Here is a 21,347-nt window from a genome sequence, read left to right on the forward strand (position 1 = left end):
GAAAAAGTGCTGGAGTATTTTTATTTTCTTATTTTTTGTTGGAGCAGAAGCTGGAGATGGTAGTAAAGATGCAAAGAAACCATTACATGACTATTTAAAAACTGTTCATGTTTTATTTAATTCAACTGTGCCTTCATGTTCAGAGAATGTTGTAGTGACTAAAAAATGTGGAAAGATGAACACCTCATTATTCACACAGTGGCCACCTCTAGAGAGAGGTGTTCTTGGTGAACGGGGAGACCTTTATTTTTTACTTTATGCCTCTGTATTATTTGAAGTTGTTACAGTGAATGTATCTTTCTTCTCTGTTAATTGAAAAAATGTTTTAAAAATTATTTAAAGGAATAATGCTTATTTAGAAAGAAACGGGCCTGTCTGCTTTATGGAATTCTTGGCTGGGAGATACCTATAATAATTTACAAAATTGCTAAGACTTGAAGAGGACCAGTTGTGTTGTGGGTGAACAAGAACGCTTTGTTACCCCCAGCTTTGTGCCAGGCTGTGGTACCTCCACATTCTTGGGGGAGTGCGCCAGTCCAGCCTGCTGGTGCAGAGCAGGGATGTTCGAGCCACATTGCCAGCTCAGGAGCTGGGTCCAGTTCCTGGCTCCTCCACCTGCCAGCTGCAAGGTGCCTGCCTTTGTTGTACCTTGGAACAGCGCCTAGCACACAGTTTTAGCTATTGTTATGGTTACTTTAGTGATAGCTTCTCTACTCGAATTGGGGATAAGAAATGCAGTTGTTAAATCCCTAAAAGAAAGACAAGGAAAAACATCAGTCATAGAAAAGGGGGGTACATCTCTGATAAATAAATACACATATATGGGACTTTTGAAGTGAGAGCTGAGCTTGCAGGAAAGGAATCACGATGCTTTCTACTTAGCCTTGTTGAGAACAGAATTAAGTAAAATTGTAAGCAAGTAAGGTGAGAGCTGGAGCAGTGGGAGCTTGATTTGCGCCTCATGATGCATTCCGCCTGACCCTGTTCTTGCAGTGCTCACCGTGGGTGACACGTGGAGATTGAAGGGCAGTCCCTACTCGCACTTGACACCGGTCCTTTGGGGCCGTCTTCGATCTTCCACCTCCCTTGGTGCCTCTCCCTGTTTGATCTGCTGACACAGTTAGCCACTGCTGTGTAGGCACGTGCAGCTCGGGAGACACGACGCGGGCCAGTCACGTCCAACACAGCCTGTGGCTGTACATGTCTCTGGGCCTCCTGCCTGCCATCTTGCACAAGACATGGGAGTTCAAAGGCATTTGGCCGGTCATCCTCTCCATCTCTGCTAGGGTCCTCTCCTGCCCCTTCGGGACCTCCCCGAACTGCCCGTTTCCTCTGCAGCCACCTCCTTCTGCAGTGTGCTGGCCTGTGGTCTCCCTGCAGCCCCCAGCCTTTCCCCCCATCCGTCTCATGGCAACTATTATTTGGGGATTTCTCAATTCTGATTGAGGCACAAGTGAGCAATCCTGCTTTTAAAAACCTCCTCTCCTTTCCCCCTGCTCTCTTTCGGCTCTTTGCCCATCCCTCCTACCCCTATCATTTTGAGTTAATTTTAGGTGGGAGGGCAGCATATATACTTAGTTTACCATCTTAATCTAATTTCCTTTTTTAAAAAAAATTAACTTTTAGACTCCTAGTCCCGATAGCCTTATGAGTTCACATAGAAATGTTCTGCTGCCAACTCCAAACTCATAGCAGGGACAGATAAAATATTTAAAAATATTAAAATCATGTCATCATACTCAAAAACCAACATATGGGGCTGAAGCAGCATATGTACTGGGCTTTGGAATCAAGCACAGGTTCTCGGAGGTGGTTGGGCTCTTGCGGGTCAATGAGCGTCCTGACATATGGTTGAGGCCTGGAGCCAGGCTCACCACGGGAAGCTGATTTGGGTGAGGTTCCTCCATGAATGAAAGCTTCAGAAAGGGCTTTTGGTTGCCAACATTGACCTAATATCTGTGTTCATAGGAGGGAGTAGAGACATTGGGTGTTGGGAAGACCAGAATCTAGGCTTCAGTGACGGAGAGGTCAACCTAAACCAGTCACGTAAAGGTGGTCACCAGGGAGGAAAAACAAGCAACCACTTAAACCATAAAATCAACACCCCTAATGAAGATGCACTTGCAAGCTAACAAGTGGAGGGCAGGAGGGAGACCCTCATCAGAGGCAAAGAAACAAACTCCAAAAGTGGGAGAGTCTGATGAAATGTGAAGCGAGATGAATTTTAATACAATTACACTTAGAATCATTCAGGAGATTAAGTAATAAAATGTGAACAAACAAGCAGATATAAAACTATTACAAACCTAAAAAATGAAAAATATAATCAGTGAAAAATCTTTTAACAGATTGCGGAAGAACCATGTGCATGTTTTAGAAAGTAGTGATAAGGCAAAAAGATCAATACAGAAATCATCCATAATATCCCGCAAGTAGCATTTTCAGTATATATTTTTCCTACCATTTTTTTTGGCAGCTAACTCTGGACCTTGGTGTTATCAGCACCACGCTCTAACCAAGTGGGCTTACTAGCCAGCCCTCTTCCTACTTTTTATGCATATAGGTTTTTTGTATGAATATGGAATATATACTCCAGACTTCCATAACTTTTGCATTAACATGAACATTTTCTTATCAGTAAGTCTTCTGTACCCTTAAATCTATACAGTATTGCACATGAGTGTATTATAATTCATTTGAGCAATGTGCTATTTCATAGCTGTTTTCAACATGCTGTAGTGAGCATCTTTAAATTTTTTATTAAGTCATTTTTTCTGATTATAAAAGTAAAAATAAAGAAAGTATATAGAAGCATAAAGAAGAAAAACAAAGGTTACTAATCTCACCATGCAAAAATAAATTTTGTATATATAACTGTGTGTGTGTATGACTGTGTTTGTACATAACAACCATTATATTGTACATGTTGTTTTGTAACTTCCTCCTTTTCACTGAACATTGCAGATAGTTTTCCTTGTAAAATATACATCTATATTATCTATAGGGTGTAAAATTGTCATTGGAAGACTGTGTACAAATAACAATAATCCCCATTTTATGACAGTAAGTTGTTTTTATTTCACTATTATGAACAATTCTGTCAATGTTATGACATTATCATCACATTATAAGTAACGTTAAGGTTTTGTTCTCAATACACTGTTCATTTTTCAACAGGTGTTTGCTTATGATCATTGTTTCTGGTCTATGGATGAGTCTGTCAGAGAAAAGTATGCAGGTAATAGAGTACAGGTGTTTCAGTATTTTTTCCGTACACTATCATAGTATTATTTTGTGTAGCTTTAAGAACTGGACAATTTCCTCCAGTGTTTGCAATGAGAGTTTTTACATGGATTGGAAAAGGGGAGAGTCACAGGGTGCTGTCCTTGGTATAAGACAATGAAGTTGTATGTCTAGGGTACACTGCAGAGGTTACCTGGAAGTCTGTAACTCTCTTATTCTCCTAAAGGGTGACTACCTCAAGCCCCACTTCACCACACGTTGGGGACGACAGCGACAACCCTTTTGTTTCCTTTATTCCTAACTGCTTGTGGCACCGGTTTCTAAACAGTCCCTTTTAAATACTGAGTTTCACATTGTGTTAGCTTCTGATATGAGAACGATTAATACAACGGCTGTTTCAAAAGCTAATGTTCATTTGGGCCAGCTGGCTCAGTGGTGACTTTAAGGATCTCACCAGTATCAGAATTATGATAATTAACTGGTGAATTCACCAGGAAGTGAGACAAAATGGAATGCCATTGCCAAAGCATAACAGCGCCCAGTTCTTCCACATTGTAGTTGAGATTCTGAGGTTGGATGACACATCAGGTTCACACCTGATTATTGACTTTTGACGTACCTCATTTGGCCTGTGGAGGAGAACTTGACTCTAATACTTATGTTCATGATTGAAAGCCCAAGGAAATGTCTAGGGTCTTGCTCGCTGACATAACTGGTATGTATTGTAGATCCTGTAACTGGAAGCTGTCCCTGGGGAAAAGGGGAGACTGTGGATTGGTATACATGAGTGTTCTGAACTCCAGTACCCTACACCTAGGTCCCAAGTATAGCTCTCAGATATTTGTAATCATTGACTGTAAAATAAGCAGCTCATTGACTGGCTGCATTGCAGGGGATTATTGGTCAGTGTTTATTTATTCAAGTGTATTATAGGGAACTTTTTACTGATTTCCCTCATGAGCTAACTAGAAATAATCTGAAGAGCATAACCGTTTGGGAGAATTCATCAAGTTTAAAAATCTTGCTTAGAGATAAATAAGCTGATTGTACATTTTTGAGATTTTTGTTTGTTTTCTGTTTTTTTTGAATTGTTTATATGTAGTTTTGGCTTGAAACATTGTTCTTTTCTCTCTCCCTCTCTTTCAGGTCAGGATGATGTTTTCAAGTGCCTTGGGGAAAATATCCTTCAGAATGCTTTTGATGGCTACAACGCATGTATCTTTGCCTATGGACAGACTGGTAATGTTAAATACTATGAAATCACATAAGCAAATATCTTTCAGTGAAAGACAAAATAGAACTGTGTTTACTGAGTCACATATTGTTGATTTATTCTTTCTTATTTTCCTTTTCGGGAAGTATTATATAGTTGATGAAATTAGGTAATAATATGTTTTTTTAATGGACATGCTAAAATTAGGGTTAGGATCCTTTTTCTTTACTGATCTCACAAAGCATTGGTAGAGATTTTTTTTTTTTTTTAAATACATTACAGAGCTGTGACTGTTGAACATATTACTAGCTGTGTTTATATATCATGTTTTTTGGGGGGCGGTTTTAGGCTTTAAGAATCATAAGAGAGAAAATACCGCAAAGAACATTCTTGTTAATGTCTTACCAGTTATAATTGATAAGGAGCTTTCTGGTTTCTGTACCTCTGTGATTAAGGAAAGAAAATCTTTTAAAAGTGAATTAGGTAGTTTTATAGGAGTATATTATATAGCTTGTCCAACTGGAAACCATTCTTCACAGAAAAGTGTTTATGATATTTTCAAGAAACATCATGTGTAGTGGTTAAAAGAGCAGAAGTTCTGGAGCCAGCCTGGGCCAACTCCAACCCTGCTCCTGCTACTCGCCCGAAATTTGGGCAAATTACTTAACCTCTGTGCCTCTCAGTTTCCTTATCTGTAAAGTGTTGATAATTATAGATCTTCTTTGTGGGGTTGTCATAGTGAGTTACCACATGCATACTTTGGAAAAGGCCTGGTAGTAGGAAGTGGTATGTGAGTTTTAGGTACTATCATAAAGTGTCAAGTGACAAAATCAGCAACTTCTATGGTTAAAAGAATGTTTACAAACTTACTGCTACTAAAGAAGGAAAGAATAATACTTGTGTCAGTAGTTTCAGCTTTGGAGGGTAGGACTATGGTGATTTTTTCTTTCTATTTTCCTGTGTTTTCTGAATTTTCTTTAATGAATGTGTACTTCTATTACAATGGAGGAAATAATTCTATATTAGAAAAAGAAGGCTGTTCTTTGGTTTCCACAGTATTGTCAAAGGGTTGTAAGTTAATTTTCTCTGGGGCCCATAAGGATAACCTTTATTTTTTGTGCTGTGGTTAGTGGTTGGAAACAGGCACAATAGTATTAATCATACAGATCTTCCCAGTTTATTTAAAAATTTTTTCAAACCTAACTGTTCAGTTGTTTTAGGTATTTTTTGAAGTATAAAGGTGGTTAAAGAAGGTTTTCTTTCTAAAGGATGTTTACTTTGGACTCTTGCATGTGTAACAGGAAAACTTGTGTACTTATTACTCTCATCAGTATTTTCAGGTGTAATTATTATTGTATTTTGGACATTTTGCTAAGTGCTGGTAATTTATTACAAGCAATGGAAGGAGAGTTATATATTAAAACTTCTCAAAGAGACAGTAATAACTCTGATTTTCATTTTTTAGGGTCTGGAAAATCTTATACCATGATGGGCACAGCTGACCAACCTGGATTAATCCCAAGACTTTGCAGTGGACTCTTTGAACGAACTCAGAAAGAGGAAAATGAAGAGCAGAGTTTTAAAGTTGAAGTGTCCTACATGGAAATTTATAATGAAAAAGTTCGAGACCTTCTTGATCCCAAAGGGTTAGTGTGTAGCATTGTGGACTAAAACATTCTTAATAAATTGGCTTAAGTGAAGTTTTTATATTGAAGTCTAGTGACAAATCATGTGGTTATTGTCTTTGACATATTGTTAGTTACCTTGAGTAGCTCCCTGCAGCCAATTCTGGGCTTTTGAATTTGGGGCTGAAAGGAGAGGGCAGTTTAGGGGCAGGGAAGAGTGGTTGGACAGGCATGTGTTTGTGTCATGTGTCTTTACCCACAGCTGTAAACAAAAAATGTGTAGTGAAAATTAGTCATTTAGCATCAGCATAACTGGTAGCCTTCAACAATTACTTTAGTTTTGGTTTTTTTTAACCCAAGAATTTTGAGGTGGATGTCAGCTATTTATTTGTAGGCTATGAAGTGAGAGAGAGGCCTAATCAGAGATATGAAGCCTGGACTTTAGGATAGTTAATTTTTAAGATACCCAGAAAAAAAAAGTGTCCATGATTTCATGGCATAGACTTTGAAAATGAAGTGGCTCAGAAGCATCAGGAGGCCTTTAAGACGCTCTTCCTGGTTCTTCAGCCACTGCTGCACTTAATGAGGAAAGCAGGAGGTATCCAAGGAAATGTGTTCATTGCACAGGGTTCTCCGAGTTCAGATTTTAAGGAAGTGTGGCGGTGGAGAAAGACAGAGATCTTGACCACAGCCTGTGATTTGTTGATGTAAAAACAGTTTTAGGAAGGTCAAAGGGCCAAATGAGCTGAGGCGTATAGAAGGCGCGGAGGGCGGGGGGTTCATTTAGTTTTGTTTGGACGAGGAAGATGCTCAGGGAAGAATGATCTTAGAGCCAGTGAATCATAGTGATGCTCAGTCAAGAGAAAACATCCTCAGCTCCGCACTGCCATCTGTTTTCTTTGACAAAGATAATGATCTTCAGGCCTTCCACAGGGAGATTGCATTGGTGCTAGAGTTTCTATACAAAATTTACGTAACAAAACATTCACTGAGTAATCATTCGTTATGTGCCAGGCACCATGCAAGTCATGGAGGAAGAGCTCACAGTGTGGGCAGAGTGAGAGTTTCATACACAAATAATTATAATACAGTGCAATCTGCTTTTAACTGGTCAAGGAGGTTAAATCGAAATAGAGAGCAAAGAGGGGGAAACCGACTTTGCCCAGAGAAGGGAAGGTTCCACAGAGAGTGCTCGAAGAGCTCCACACTAAGGAGAAGTCTGTGCACTGAGAAGTTGGGTGAGAACCACTCAGGCACAGGACCGGCCCATGCCTGAGCATGGAGGTGCAGAGACCAGCAGCTGGGAGAAGGCTCCGGCAGTCAGTGTGGTTGGAGGGTGGAGGGCACAGAAGTTGGGATGGGTCAGAGGAGGCCGGAGATGGGTAGGTCATGGCCCAAGGACCTGCATGAATTGTGTGGAGTACTGTACCTGTGCACGTTTCCTCACTCTGCCTTGAGTATTTTTTCTTGCCCTTTCCCTCTGTGAAAGTCGTCACTTCCTTTGAGGTTCGGCCCAGACCTACTCTCTCCAGGATTGTTTAGCGACCACCTCGTGCCTATCCATGCTTGTGCAGTGCACTCCGTGGCACACATGTGGGGCAGTCTGGGCTTTACTGTCTACACTTGCTCATGGGCTTTAGTGTCTCGTGTGTGTCTGCCTTTCATACAGGATGGCAATCAACAGCACAGGCTATGGGTCCACATGACTGGGGACCCCAGTCCTCTGCTTATTACCTGCCGAGCAAGTTGCTGCTCTCTCTAAACCTGCCAGGCTGCCCCACATGGAGGGGGTGAGGTGGCTATGCCTGTCTCCCAGGGCTGTCCTACGGACACACAGCTGGGCTCCTGAGGTCTTGGGGCATTTACTGGCAGACAGCTGGTGTTCAGCAGTGGTGGCCGTGGTAGTGTACCCAAGAAAGTTCTGGAGGATTTTTTTGTGTGTTCTGAAGAGTCAAAGTGAATGAGTTAAAAAGTGAGGTGATCTAGTTTCAGCCAAAGACTATTGGAGAGAACCTCGTCTACTGATTTTATTAACTCAGCCTCTACTAGTATAGTGATGTAACTATGCTGAGAAGCTAAAAATTAATATATAAATTCACACACACACATACCCACATACACACACAAACCGGGGGGGGGGGGGGAAGAAGATATAACAACCGCAATTGTTTGAAGTTGATGCAACAGACAAACGGAGGGGACATGGTTGGGGGGGAGGGGGGGAGGGAGAAGGGAGGGAGGTTTTGGTGATGGGGAGCATTAATCAGCTACAATGTATATCGACAAAATAAAATTTAAAAAAAAAAAAAAAAAAAAAGAAAGTTCTGTGGTGACGTAGCATACGTGTGGTGGTCAGTGGGTGATCCCAGGGAACTGTGAGGTCCCAGATCACTAGAAAATATTCAGTCACAGTTAGAATCTTGTAGGACAACAGACGTCTTGGGTCAGGAGTCATTTCCTCATTCCCCGACTTTGCTGCTCACATGCAAGGTTGTCCTGCGGCTCCTCCTGCCCTCTGCTCTTGCCTGCGCAGCCGTGGCAGGTGCGTCCCCAGTTCTGTGCAGTGCTTCATCCCATCTGTTCTTCTCCACATTTCTTCCTTTCCCCTCCTGCTTCTTTTGTTTCCAGCACTCTCCAAATCACGTGGGCCAGCACGTTTAGTGTCCTCTTGGCCAGCTTAATTCTCTCTCTCGTTTTCACTTGTTGGCCAGATTTGTTCATTTGTGAGTGGCTCGGATGTGCCAGGAGTTGTGCTAGGGACTGCAGACCCAGAGATGAGTGACACGCTGTTCTGGCTCTTCTGAGCCCAGTATCTGTCAAAGAACAGGTATTTATGAACTGATTCTGACCCCAGGTGAACGTTAGGAGAAGTTGGGAGAATGGGGGTGGGCAAGAGCAGATTATAAAGGAGCAGATATATCAAGCTCAGCAGTGTGGACTTTATTTCATAGGCAAAGAAGAACCACCAAAGAATTTTAAGCATTATAATTGATTATTTAGTTAAAAAGCAAAATTTTGTGTAGTTTGAAATGAATATATATTCATAGTAGAATGTATGGGTAAATAAAAGAACATAAAATAGGAATCACCTGTAATCTCACTAGCATATTCTCTTTTTAAATTTTATTTTTAATTCACAGATAATAATTGTATGTATTTATGGGTACAATGTCATGTACTCTGTGTTGTATTGTGATAAACATGTCAATGCAATAAAGTGCATTAATCTTTTTTTTCCAGCGTAAAACAATGTAGCCACCCAAGGATAAGCCCATTTTGTGTTTTTAAATCATTACAAGATTCAGTTTGTTGTCTTTTCTTTGTCTTCATTTTGGTTGAGATTGTAGTTTTCTTGCACAGTTAACATTTGCTGAGTTTCTGCTCTCTGTACTACATTCTGAGATGTGACAAGTAGATTGTTCATATTTTTTTGACTCTGCATTCTTTGTGGTTGTAAATAGACATCCCACGCTGTACCCTTTTGAGTGATGTGATATTTTACCACATTATGAAGTTTTCTTTCCTGTGAAGATTTTAAACTTTGGTCTAAATTCTTCTGGAATCAAGTCCATTGGTTTTATTTATTTGAGGTCTTTCTTGAATTTTATGGAGCACACTTGAGTCCTTTTAAAAACAGGTTATTGTTAAAAAATGGTTTCTTTGTTGTTCATGAACAGAAGCCGTCAAACGTTGAAAGTCAGAGAGCATAGTGTGTTGGGACCCTATGTTGATGGACTTTCCAAACTGGCTGTCACAAGCTACAAGGTAACAACATCCTTTATGTGAACTACTTAAATTCCACGTGGTGAAGTTTTTTGTTTTGGTTTAATTTATTATTATAAGTTAAATTTATAATAGTATCACTTAATCACTTTTTACAAAAATCTTAAAAATGAGATGATAGATTGGACACCAGTGGATGTATGTAGGTTAAATAGGATAAAGCTTTTACAACAAGCCTCAAGATGGTCAGACTTAACAGATCCAAAGTGGGTTTGGAATGGGTCTAGCAAATTGTGAGTTTTATCTTTTGTTGTTATTTTTCCATTCTGCTGCCTACTTATACCTCTTTTTGCAGTTAATGTTTTCACTTTGAGGCTTTTTATCTATTGTGTTGAATTTTTCCTTAAACATTATTCTTTTTCACTTATATAGCAAAATAAAATCCTGTTATTTTCAAAGTTTTTCACATATGTGTGTCTGTTAGAATGGGATTCAGCTGCATATAGCGTAAAATATATAACAGGATTTAAGCTCTATGGTTGACTATGTATCCTTAGTGTCTAGGAAGTACCTGGCATATGGTAGGTGCTGTCAATATACATGTGAATAAATAAATGAAAGAATGTGTGGTGATGTGAACAAGACTTTTCATGTAAAGAAGTCTGAGGTAGACTCTCCTGGGCTGGTGTGGTGGCTCCAAAGGTGTTATTAGTGACCTGGATTCCTTCCAGCACTCCACACAGACATGGCGATGCCCTGTTTCTCAAAGCTCAAGATGTGACAGCATGCCTGCTCCCTTTAGCAGTTTCCAGATGACCTGTGTCATACGTGTGTCTTACCACACCTTAGCCACGCAGCCACACAGAGCTGCAAGGACATCTGGGAAGCGTGGTCTCCTGGCTGTGCCATGTTGTCTCAGCTAAAGCTTGGGTTCCAAAGAGGGGATCGCATGACGGGAGGCAGCTGGCCCACTCTTTCATACATACCGCCTTTCTCGTTCCAGACTAAAGTCCTTGAGGGAAAATGATGATGTTACAGCTCTGCGTTGTTATTAATGAAATTAAAATTCAGATGGGCTAGGTAACTGTTTTAGAGCTTATAATACCTTAAAAAATGAAAATCCCATGACCTTCCTGTTGCATTGTGCTGTCTGGTTTTTGTTTTGTTTTTGGTGGCTGGTTGATAACAGGGATCGAACCCTTGACCTTGGGGTTATCAACACCACACTCTAACCAACTGAGCTACCCAGCCAGCCTTATGCTGTCTGATTTTTAGTAGTAATAGCAATTGAGTAGTAATTCTATGCAGAAAATTAGTCTCTTGATGTTCTTATTTTTAAAAACATCTGGTAAGGTATACACCAAGGTGGTAGTTAGTGATATGCCTGGTACAAGACTATCAAGTTATTTTTATTGGTTTGTTGCTTATTTGTATAATCTAATTTGTTTTAAGAGTATACTTGTATTGATTCTGTAATTAAAGAAGCTAAGTTTTTTCAATTCTAAATTAGGTGAGGATTGGCATGGCATATTGGTCCACCTTGTGTGACTCAAAAGCGTAAATTCCAAACTTTTCAAATTCTTAGTCAAAACTGCCACTGTCTTCTGTACCTACAGAAAATAATGGACTTTATTTGGGTTTGCAGCAAGAGTATTGGCTCTTGTACTCTGTGGGGCTTAAAGTTCATTGAAAAATAAAATGTAGACTCCAAATGGTGTTGTTGACTTAGTAATGAAACTTGTGATGGTTTTGTAGTTCAACAGAGCTTTGCTATTTGTTACACAAATAAGTAAGTGTGTGTCTGTGGCTCGTGTGCACTTAGGACATTGAGTCTCTGATGTCCGAGGGGAACAAGTCACGCACAGTCGCTGCCACCAACATGAATGAGGAGAGCAGCCGATCCCACGCGGTCTTCAAAATCACCCTCACGCACACTCTCTGTGACACGAAGTCTGGGGTAGGTGTTCAGACGCATGACCTTTTTTAATCTCTGACGTGGATCATGGTTTATCTTTTTTCTTTTCAGGTGTTAGATGAACTAAAGTTGTAGCCAGACTTATGCGTTAGGACTCTGGACAAGAAAGAGAAGCCACTCTAGATGAACAGAAAAGGATTTAATGCAGGGACTTAGGTGATTACAGAGTCATTGGAACACCTGAGGAGGAGTGGGCTGTGGACTGAATCTCTAGGAGTCACTCCCAGAACAACACATATCTGGCCCAGCAGGGATGGTGCCCTCTGTGAGGACACCCTACAGCTGTGGGTGCAAGGCGCACCCCATAGCTGTGATGTAGAAAGCAGGAAAAAGAATTTTCTTCAGTTAGTGCAGCTGCCTCATAGCACCCTGGGAGCTGGAGAATGTGCTGGAACACTGCAGTGGAATACCACACATTTCCATGATCCTGCTCGCCAGCAGAAAAAGCCAAAAGGGGGCAGGGGATGGCCTCTCCTTTCCTTCTGCTTTCCAAATCTTTAGCAAGTGTAGCCAACTGGCAGAGCCTACATCACATCCTGACTCCAGCTGCCAGGGGGTCTGGGAGAGGTGGGCTTTAGCTCCCCACCCTCTCCAACTCAAGGAAGAGGGACAGAAGTTAAGCAAACACACGGCCCACAGTCTGCTTCAGTGGCATTAGAGCTTTCAGCTGTGATGACTGACTATATGAGCGAGTATAGGCACTCAGCTGATTTCGTGGAGGGTCTTCTCAGTGTTACCCTCTGCTAAACAACCAAGTATTAGAAGAAATAACTTGCACTGGGGAAATTGCACTATAAAATTACCAGATTTTGTGGAACGGTATTTTGAGTATTTGCTTTTGAATCTCGTGAAGAGTAAACCGAGTCAGAGATGTACAAGGGTACTTCAGAAGTTTGTGGAAACTAGAATTGACAGGTAATAGTAATCTTCCCATGAACTTTTTGAAGTCTCCTCTTGTGTGCTCCTGCCACATTGAAAACTTCTCCGTCTATGCATGTGTTTGTGTTTTTCTTCTTCTGTGAAGTTTTATTATTTTATTATGGTGCTTACCTCCAGTGCATCAGTTTCACATACCAAAGCTGACACAATCACCCTGGCAAAATGCTCCGTTTTGGCAGGATTCTCATTTGCTGAAAGCATGTTTTTCTTACTTTACCATCACAGCATGATTAGTGTAACAACAAGAAGTTCTTTGTTTCCCATTTCATTTTCAGCATAAAACAAAAAACATACTGAGGACTTTTTTTTTTAACCAAAAGAACTTTTGATCTGGGAAGCTGAATATCCTTTTGTTAGCAGCATGTTTATTTATGGAAATAAATGTAAGTGTATGTTTTAAGGAAAGTTTTTAAAATGATCCAGTGTATAGATTTTGGCATTGGTTTTTTAATTTTTTGTATTTCTGCTGAGGAATGAAATGTCTGTTACATGAATATGATTTGTTACTAGAACATTTTTGAAAAAGGAAAATATTAGTATGTGTACATATATATGTATATGCATATGAAATATCTTAACTAGAAAAAGATTTAAATCTAATACCTGAAATTATGAAATAAAAAGAAATTATTATATATGAATAAGATGAAAAACTCTAGAAATATTTTGACTTTTTGAGGAATTCTTCTATTGTATTAAAATCAGATTAATGTGTTGGTTTTTTTTAGCATCAGTAGGAATTGCAGGTATTTTGCCTCAGGATGATTGATAAATATTCATGAAATTTTAAGCATGGTTTTAAATCATGGTAAAATTTATATCTTATAAGTACTTTCATATACTTCTCTGAAATTTTTATTGGGATCCTTTCAAAGTGGCCCATTCTGGAGGTACTGTTTTTCTGAGATAATTAACTTTCGCTCTGTCTGGATTAGTGGAGTTTCATCAATTTTGTGCGCACCTACTCCTAGATTGTATGGTTTTCTTATGTCATTTTGTAGCAGCACAAAGTAATTTTGAAATAACAGTGAATGACTTTAATAAAGGATTCAGATCATCAGTCCACTTGGTCGAGGCGGTGCTGCCTCTGCGTTCTCTGTTTCTTAGTGCTTGTCCATCTACTTGCAGACATCTGGAGAGAAAGTGGGCAAGCTGAGCCTAGTTGACTTAGCTGGCAGCGAACGCGCCACCAAAACCGGTGCTGCCGGCGACAGGCTGAAGGAAGGAAGCAACATCAACAAGTGAGTTTTGCAGGAGCTGCTCCAAAGGGGGATGTCTGGATCCCTAAAGCACTGGGACAATCAGGGGCAGTTAAAGCTGTCAAGAACACATGGTTTAGAATTTGTTTATAGTATTTTTAGTGGGCCTGAGCTCATTGAATGTTTTGTTGAGATGTCTGATGAGGCTGAGGAAGACAGCCCCAGTCAAGTCGGGGGTTCTCAAGGTGGAGTGATTCTTTGTCACGGAGGGGGGCTCCTGTGCATTGCGGGGTGTCGAGCAGCATCCCTCCCCTCTGCCCACTAGATGGCGGTTGTACCCACCACCACCCCCTGCCCCAGCTGTGACAGCCCAGACCCTCTCTACGGTTGCCAGCTCTTACCTGTGGGGGCACAGTCACCCTCCAGCCAAGAACCACGAGTCCAGGCTGTAGAAAAGAACATAGATAATTTGTGTCTCAGATTCTCACTGTGGACCCTGACCTGTGTGTCACAGTGTGGACAAACACCTGCCACATCGGGCTTCCACATTCGGAGCTGTGTCTGTGTTTGTCCAAGCCCAAGAAGCCAGGACTTCAAGAAGTAATACTTTGTTCACCTTGGATTATATACTTGTATTTTCTCCCTGAAGCTAAACTGTTAGCTCCTGTTGAAAGGAATCTTTTCTATTTTGTGGCTTCAAGAAGGACACATCAGTAACCACCTGGTGATGACAGAACACCATCATCCAGATGCTATGCAATTATTATTGAATCTCATATATATAACTTTTGCCTGGTTCTGTGTTTTAATTATTAAACTGTGTTCGTGGCTTCCTTTTTTAAAGATACGTGGTGTTTGTGTCATTATCTTGACCTGAAGATTGACAGCTCACATGTTTATCTACAAAAACGAAAACATAAACTGGGCTAAGCATTTTATTGCTTAAGGTAGTGTTACAGGGACACCAGATATTTGGAGTGTGTGTGTTTTTAAGCTGAGCAGCAAAACGCTGACAGCAGGGGCTGCTCGCATGCAGGTGCAAAGGCATCTTGGTGTTCAATCTTTGTGCTAAAATGTGACATATGATATATTCCACTTTTTGTAATTATTATGGTTTGTTGCACTATGCAGGTCCCTCACAACCCTTGGTCTGGTTATCTCAGCCCTAGCAGATCAGGGTGCTGGCAAAAACAAGAATAAATTTGTTCCATATCGTGACTCAGTTCTCACTTGGCTGCTCAAAGTAAGTTTTTTTTTTCCCTTACTGGCATACTTTTGGTGGTTGGTAAAAAGGCAGAATAGCACGTATACTGTTAATCCTTTCCGGTATTGTCTCCATCAGTGTTCAAATTTGTGATTATTAGGCTCCTAGTATAATCACAATCTTAATGGATGGAGCATGGGTTTTTTCCTCGTAATTAACATCCCAGTACCCCAGAGCTCGGGTGCCGTGGGGTTGTTGGGCACGCACTGAATCACACCATCGCTTCTGGAGATTCAGGTGAATAGAAAAAGGACCTGGTGCTGTCTGACAGCTGAATAAGTCATAGAAAAGGAGTTTCCACCGTCTGCCACCCTTGGCCGGACTGCTCCTTCTTTTTCACAGACTCCTTTTGTTGGACTTACATTTTCAACTTTGTTTTCTATTTAACTTCAAGACATTTTGGACCTTAATTTCTGTTTAACTTTCCTTATGATAATTTTAACTTGCTTTCAGCTCCTTAAAGGAGTAGTTAAAGGACACAGGGCAGAGTTGAGGACACAGAGGCCTCTCGTTGATGAACTGATTCTCCATGGAGTGAGATAGGAGTGAGGAAGGAAAACCCTCTCTGAAGGGCTCTGAGGAGCACAGAGGGACATGCAAGCCCCCCTCAGCCTCCGGAGCTCACGTCTAGGAAGGGAGATAGGACGAGCATGCAGAATCATAGACAGGAGTTCATGACAGATCTTATGACAGAGATAGTGATTGCATGTCATAGGAGTTTGGTGAGAAAAGACTGTTTCCAGGTTTCCTCAAACTTTTCAGGTCCCATTAGTCTTCATGGAGGTGGCATGGTGAGTTGGACATTGCACTGGGAATTCAAGGATGTAAGTTCCAGTGACAGTTTAACACCTTAGGCAGGTGTCAACCTTGAACAGAATATTTCACCTGTCCAATACTCTTTTTTCTATTTTTTAAAATGGAGAAATAATTTTGTGTCCTGTTTAGTTTTATGATGGCTTATTTTCTCACTGATCAAGAATTAACAAACACCTGCTACTCACCATGCTAAGTGTTGAGAGTATGAAGATGAGTTACACACAGTTAAACAGTGTCTAAGTAGAGGACATGGCCTTGACCGGTCACAGTGTATTTAGAGAACAGTCTTTGTGAAGGGAAGTAGGGTTTTCTTCCCTCTCTCAGAGTTCCCAGTACTCAACTTTTTAATCGAAAACTGCGCACCATTGGAACTTGCTTTATCAAGTGAAAACATTCTTTGTATGGATGTCAGTAAGTTCTGCCTAAATATAATGCTGAAATTGGATAAATTTGCCACTGTAGAAAACCAGGTAGGTTACTTCCTTTGGCTCAAATGCAGTAAAATTAGAAATTCAAAACAAAAGGATATACAAATTTTGATCATTAGAAACCACTTCTAAAGGGGTGTTACAAAACATTTTACCACCAAGGAGCATGTCAGTGATTCACCTTATTTCTCATTAGTTTTTTTCCGGAAGAAATCTTGATAATATATTTACTTCTTTCTCAAACTTTCCACAGAAATATTTTCTGGTCACACATGATTATTCCTTCGATGTGCCTGATTTAGGAGAGAATTCGTTGTCCTTGTTGTTACGAGGTTGCTGCTTCAGTCCATTTAAGACAACGATAGGAAATATCCTTTCTTAATTGAATTGGCATAGTTAGAATGGCCCAGGTAATTACTGAGTGGCCATCCGTAGGCTGGAGGCCAGGAGAACCTGTTTTGTCAGACTCAGGTGCCATGCCAAGTGCTACAGGTGGGTCACCTTGTTAATTTCTCAGAAGGTGAGTGGTGGTGTTCCCATTTGTCAGATGAGGCACAGGCGCGGATGAAGGGATGGCACAGTCAGGATTGGAATCCAGCTGACTCTGCTGCCCACCTTTCTTTGGCTGAGCTGTGTCCTGCTCTTATCAAATGTTATTTTTCATTAGAAAGAGATGCACTTAACTTTTTACCAATGTTTGATAGAAAATAATGAAAAAAAACTATTCCTAATAGCGGAAGAATGAAACCAAAATGTTTTTTAAAAAGCTCATTTTATCTTCTGTCTTATAAACTTAGGTTATAATTGCCACTTCCATATGCTAATCCTAAGGTTAAAAAATGAATCAAGTGTTTGCTGGATTTTTGCCACCATTTTTTTCTTAAAAACTATATGACCTTTTTATAGCATGTTTGACTTCTGCAGCAAGATCATAATAGGTCATCGTTTGCAAAACATATTCCAGAGCTTAAACAGTTTTCCCAAAGGCCTCTCTAAATCTCTTTATGAGCAGATCATTCCCCTATAAATTAGTTTTTACGTCCCTGTTGCTTTTTCCTTCTTTAATTATTCCTCTAACTCTCCCGGATCCTTGTTCAGCATTGGTAGGATTCTTGTATTCTCCAACACAACTTCCATTGAACTCATAAAATCGCTCGTCTTTTGTAAGATTTGCAATTTCATTTTATAGAGTTTTGTGCGTTTTTTGCATTGTATTTGCATTAAAGTTGTGTTGTGCTTCTGACGTATGCAACATTCGAGAGAGGAATCTTGGCTCCTCTTGGTGCCTGGGTCGGGGATGGATGTGGTCTTCTCTTGGAGAGGGTAGTGCTACCAGCTCTTGAGGGTCACCCAGGCAGTAAGTGGTTGGTGGAGAACTAGGTCATACTAAGATGGATTTTGCTTCTCTGTGGAACCTTCTAAATGTGGGCCTCTTACCATCAAGTGACTTTGGGTGCTGAATGCCCAGATGATGAATATCTTTCGAATTCATCCCCATTTCTCATTCTTATGGCCACTTCCCCGAGGAAGGCCACTTCCATCTCTCACCTCGATGACAAACATTTCCCCCGAGCTTTTTTGGTCTAATCCATTCTCCACGGGTAAGTTGCGACATCTTTCTAAATTAATACTCTTGACCTTAAATCTCTTCAATAACTGTCCATAGGCCCTTAGGATAAAGTCTGAATTCTTTAGTGACATGTGTCTTACAGGGCCCTTCGTAATCTGACCCTCCTTACTTACTGTTCATCTTGTGCTTCTTGATATTATGACTTCCAGTTGAATGATGGGTGCTGTCTTACTTCGAGGACTTCATCTTCAGTCTCTCCTCCCCCCCTACCCCCACTTTTTTTCACCTGGTTAATGCTTATTTATCCTTAGGTCTCACATGTCACTTTCTCTGGGAGGTTTCCCTAACCTTTTGAGAATTGGCTTTATGTTCTTTTTTTGTTTTTCCCAGACCAGATCATATTTTTCCTATTTTAGTTCTTACCATGTAGCATGTGCTCACTGGCATCCCCCACTAGAGGGTAAATCCCATGAAGAGCTGGGTGATGAGTAATTTCAGCCGAGCTCTGGATTAGCATGAAGACCTCTGATAAGTCTGCCAGTCTCCCTGGGGCTCAATTTCTCATCTGTAAAATGAAATAATTTGATTAGGTGACTTCAAAGAATTCTTTTAGCTTTAAAAAAATTCTGACTTGCAAAATTAAATGTCTTTCTTATGTCCATTTAATTTGCCATTGCTCCTTTTGAAACAAAGCTCGACCGATTTGCCTAATTAAACAATTACAGAGTAAACAAGAAATTTCTTACTTTCTCCTTGAATGACAGCCAGTTCTTTTGTTGCTCTTTTCTTTTTGCTAATGGCATGAGGCCACTTTTTAATATAAGCCTATTGTTGCTCCATGAACAAGGGCTTTTAAGATATCAAGCATTTGTTGTTTGCCAGGTTTCCTTTTTCAGTATAGATTGAAACACACTGTGAGTGCTTTTCTCCTTGGTGGTTCCTGTCGCAGACTCCCGGTCCCTCCAGCGCTGGCCACCCCGCAGGCTGACAACGTGCAGTAGTTCCTGAAGGGCATTCCTCCGCATGGTGCTGCCAGTGAGCTGGATTGCAGTGGGAGAGTTAATTCCTGTGATCTTTTCATGTAGGATTTGATTTCATTAACGTGCATGGGACTCTTCATGACATTTTGTTAGACCAGCAGTGTGAGATCAGTGTCCAGAAGTTTGAAGGGAAGCAAGCCTTCATGGCTTTTACTTCCTAAAGCCTGGACTAGTCATAATTCCTGCCTTTTCATGCATTACAGTGTCTTTTCTTCAACAATGTAATTATCTTATGTATGTTTCCCCTGGAAAACCAAATTTTCCATAGTGGGTCAATAAGCGGACATATTATCTGTGATTATATTGAACTTGTAGCCATACCTTGGGAATTAATTTATTTCTGACACTAGGACAGAGTTTTTTTTTTTTTTAATTTTATTATGTTGATATACATTGTGGCTGATTATTGTTGCCCATCACCAAAACCTCCCTCCCTCCTCCCTCCCCCCTCCCCCCCAACAATGTCCTTTCTGTTTGCTTGTCGTATCAACCTCAAGTAATTGTGGTTGTTATATCTTCTCCCCCCCCCCCGTTTTTTTTTTTTTTTTGTGTGTGTGTGTGTGTGTGTGTGTGAATTATATATTAATTTTTAGCTCCCACCAATAAGTGAGAACATGTGGTATTTCTTTCTGTGCCTGACTTGTTTCACTTAATATAATTCTCTCAAGGTCCATCCATGTTGTTGCAAATGGCAGTATTTCATTCGTTTTTATAGCTGAGTAGTATTCCATTGTGTAGATGTACCACATTTTCCGTATCCACTCATCTGATGATGGGCATTTGGGCTGGTTCCAACTCTTGGCTATTGTAAAGAGGGCTGCGATGAACATTGGGGAACAGGTATACCTTCGACTTGATGATTTCCATTCCTCTGGGTATATTCCCAGCAGTGGGATAGCTGGGTCATATGGTAGATCTATCTGTAATTGTTTGAGGAACCTCCATACTGTTTTCCATAGAGGCTGCACCATTTTGCAGTCCCACCAACAATGTATGAGAGTTCCTTTTTCTCCGCAACCTCGCCAGCATTTATCGTTCAGAGTCTTTTGGATTTTAGCCATCCTAACTGGGGTTAGATGGTATCTCAGTGTGGTTTTGATTTGCATTTCCCGGATGCTGAGTGATGTTGAGCATTTTTTCATATGTCTGTTGGCCATTTGTATATCTTCCTTAGAGAAATGCCTACTTAGCTCTTTTGCCCATTTTTTAATTGGGTTGCTTGTTTTTTTCTTGTAAAGTTGTTTGAGTTCCTTATATATTCTAGGACAGAGTATTTTGGAAAGGTAGCAGGTCATCTGACTTAATTCTCAATCCTGAACTTTGTGTAGGGGTGGAAATCATATTGGACTTGCAGCAGAATACAACTGGGTTAGAATATCGTTCGGCTTGCTAGTTCTGGATTTTGAAGCAGGGTGTTTAACCTCCTTTGTCACAACAAACCTGTGTTTTCTTGTCAGTAAAAGGTAATCGACTTCACAGAAGGCTGAGACCTAAATAAAGCGCAGGCACAAAGATGGTGCAAATCACAGATTGCTCCAGTAACGTTTGCATATTTTGAGAGTGGAAAAACTTTTTATCTTCAAAAGTAAGAGTTTTCTGGAGGTTAACGCTGCCAAAAATAGAATTAGGTTTCTTGTGATATAGTGAATTCCGCATTACTGGCCTGTTGGAGTATCCTCTGTAATCCTGAGCCTCTGTCACTCAATGATACTCTGTTACTGAAAGCAGGTTTTGAATCTGTTCTTCTGGATAATTCTTCTCAGTGTGGGATGGCATTAGTGTAGGGATAGTTCTCGAGCATCTTCTCTCGGTCCCTGTGCGAGCTGTGGAAGCCAAGTGTAGACTGAGCTGTTTTTGTAGCTTTGAAGTGCTGTCACCGGGAGCGGCTGCAGTTCTCTCAACAGGTCTTCTGTTTTCTAAGATGATAATTGTGTCTTACGTTTTGAAAACTTTTCAAGGCACTAACCAGCTCGTAACAGTGACTTTCTGAGCCATTACTTAGGCATCACAGACTGCAAGTACACAGCGCTGGGGAGCAGGTGGTAGGTGCCCATCAGATGTCAAGTAATGTCACACTTGCTTGCTTCCTCTTAGGAGGGTTTTGTAAGGCATGCGGAAAGTCCTTTTTTTTTTTTTTTAAATCTGAGTCGTCTGCTTCCTTGTGATTTGATGTTGCCTGTTAAAAGGACAAATTGACTTGGAATTAATTTTTATTACACTGAAATAAATGCGGGCTTCATTGTACTTCCCTGTCCTTTCTCAAAAACTGGAGCTCCCCCTTTTATTTCTAAGAACAACAGCGTGGCGGGAGA

The 21,347-nt window shown here is 40.6% G+C and overlaps 1 protein-coding gene across 2 annotated transcripts in view; it reads left to right on the forward strand.

Moving 5' to 3' along the window:
• Positions 1-21,347, forward strand: part of KIF13B (kinesin family member 13B) — a 146,694-nt gene that overhangs the window by 43,507 nt on the left and 81,840 nt on the right. Inside the window, exons 4-10 of one of the 2 annotated variants that reach the window (XM_063088030.1) lie at positions 3,178-3,238; positions 4,390-4,482; positions 5,922-6,102; positions 9,759-9,846; positions 11,627-11,761; positions 13,847-13,959; positions 15,049-15,160. In XM_063088030.1, coding sequence (XP_062944100.1) covers positions 3,178-3,238; positions 4,390-4,482; positions 5,922-6,102; positions 9,759-9,846; positions 11,627-11,761; positions 13,847-13,959; positions 15,049-15,160 — 783 coding nt within the window. Of the gene's footprint in view, positions 1-3,177; positions 3,239-4,389; positions 4,483-5,921; positions 6,103-9,758; positions 9,847-11,626; positions 11,762-13,846; positions 13,960-15,048; positions 15,161-21,347 lie in introns of those variants that run through there. The other variant, XM_063088029.1, reaches the window with a different exon arrangement.

This window comes from Cynocephalus volans, chromosome 2, assembly GCF_027409185.1.
Source record: "Cynocephalus volans isolate mCynVol1 chromosome 2, mCynVol1.pri, whole genome shotgun sequence".
Taxonomy (NCBI): domain Eukaryota; kingdom Metazoa; phylum Chordata; class Mammalia; order Dermoptera; family Cynocephalidae; genus Cynocephalus; species Cynocephalus volans.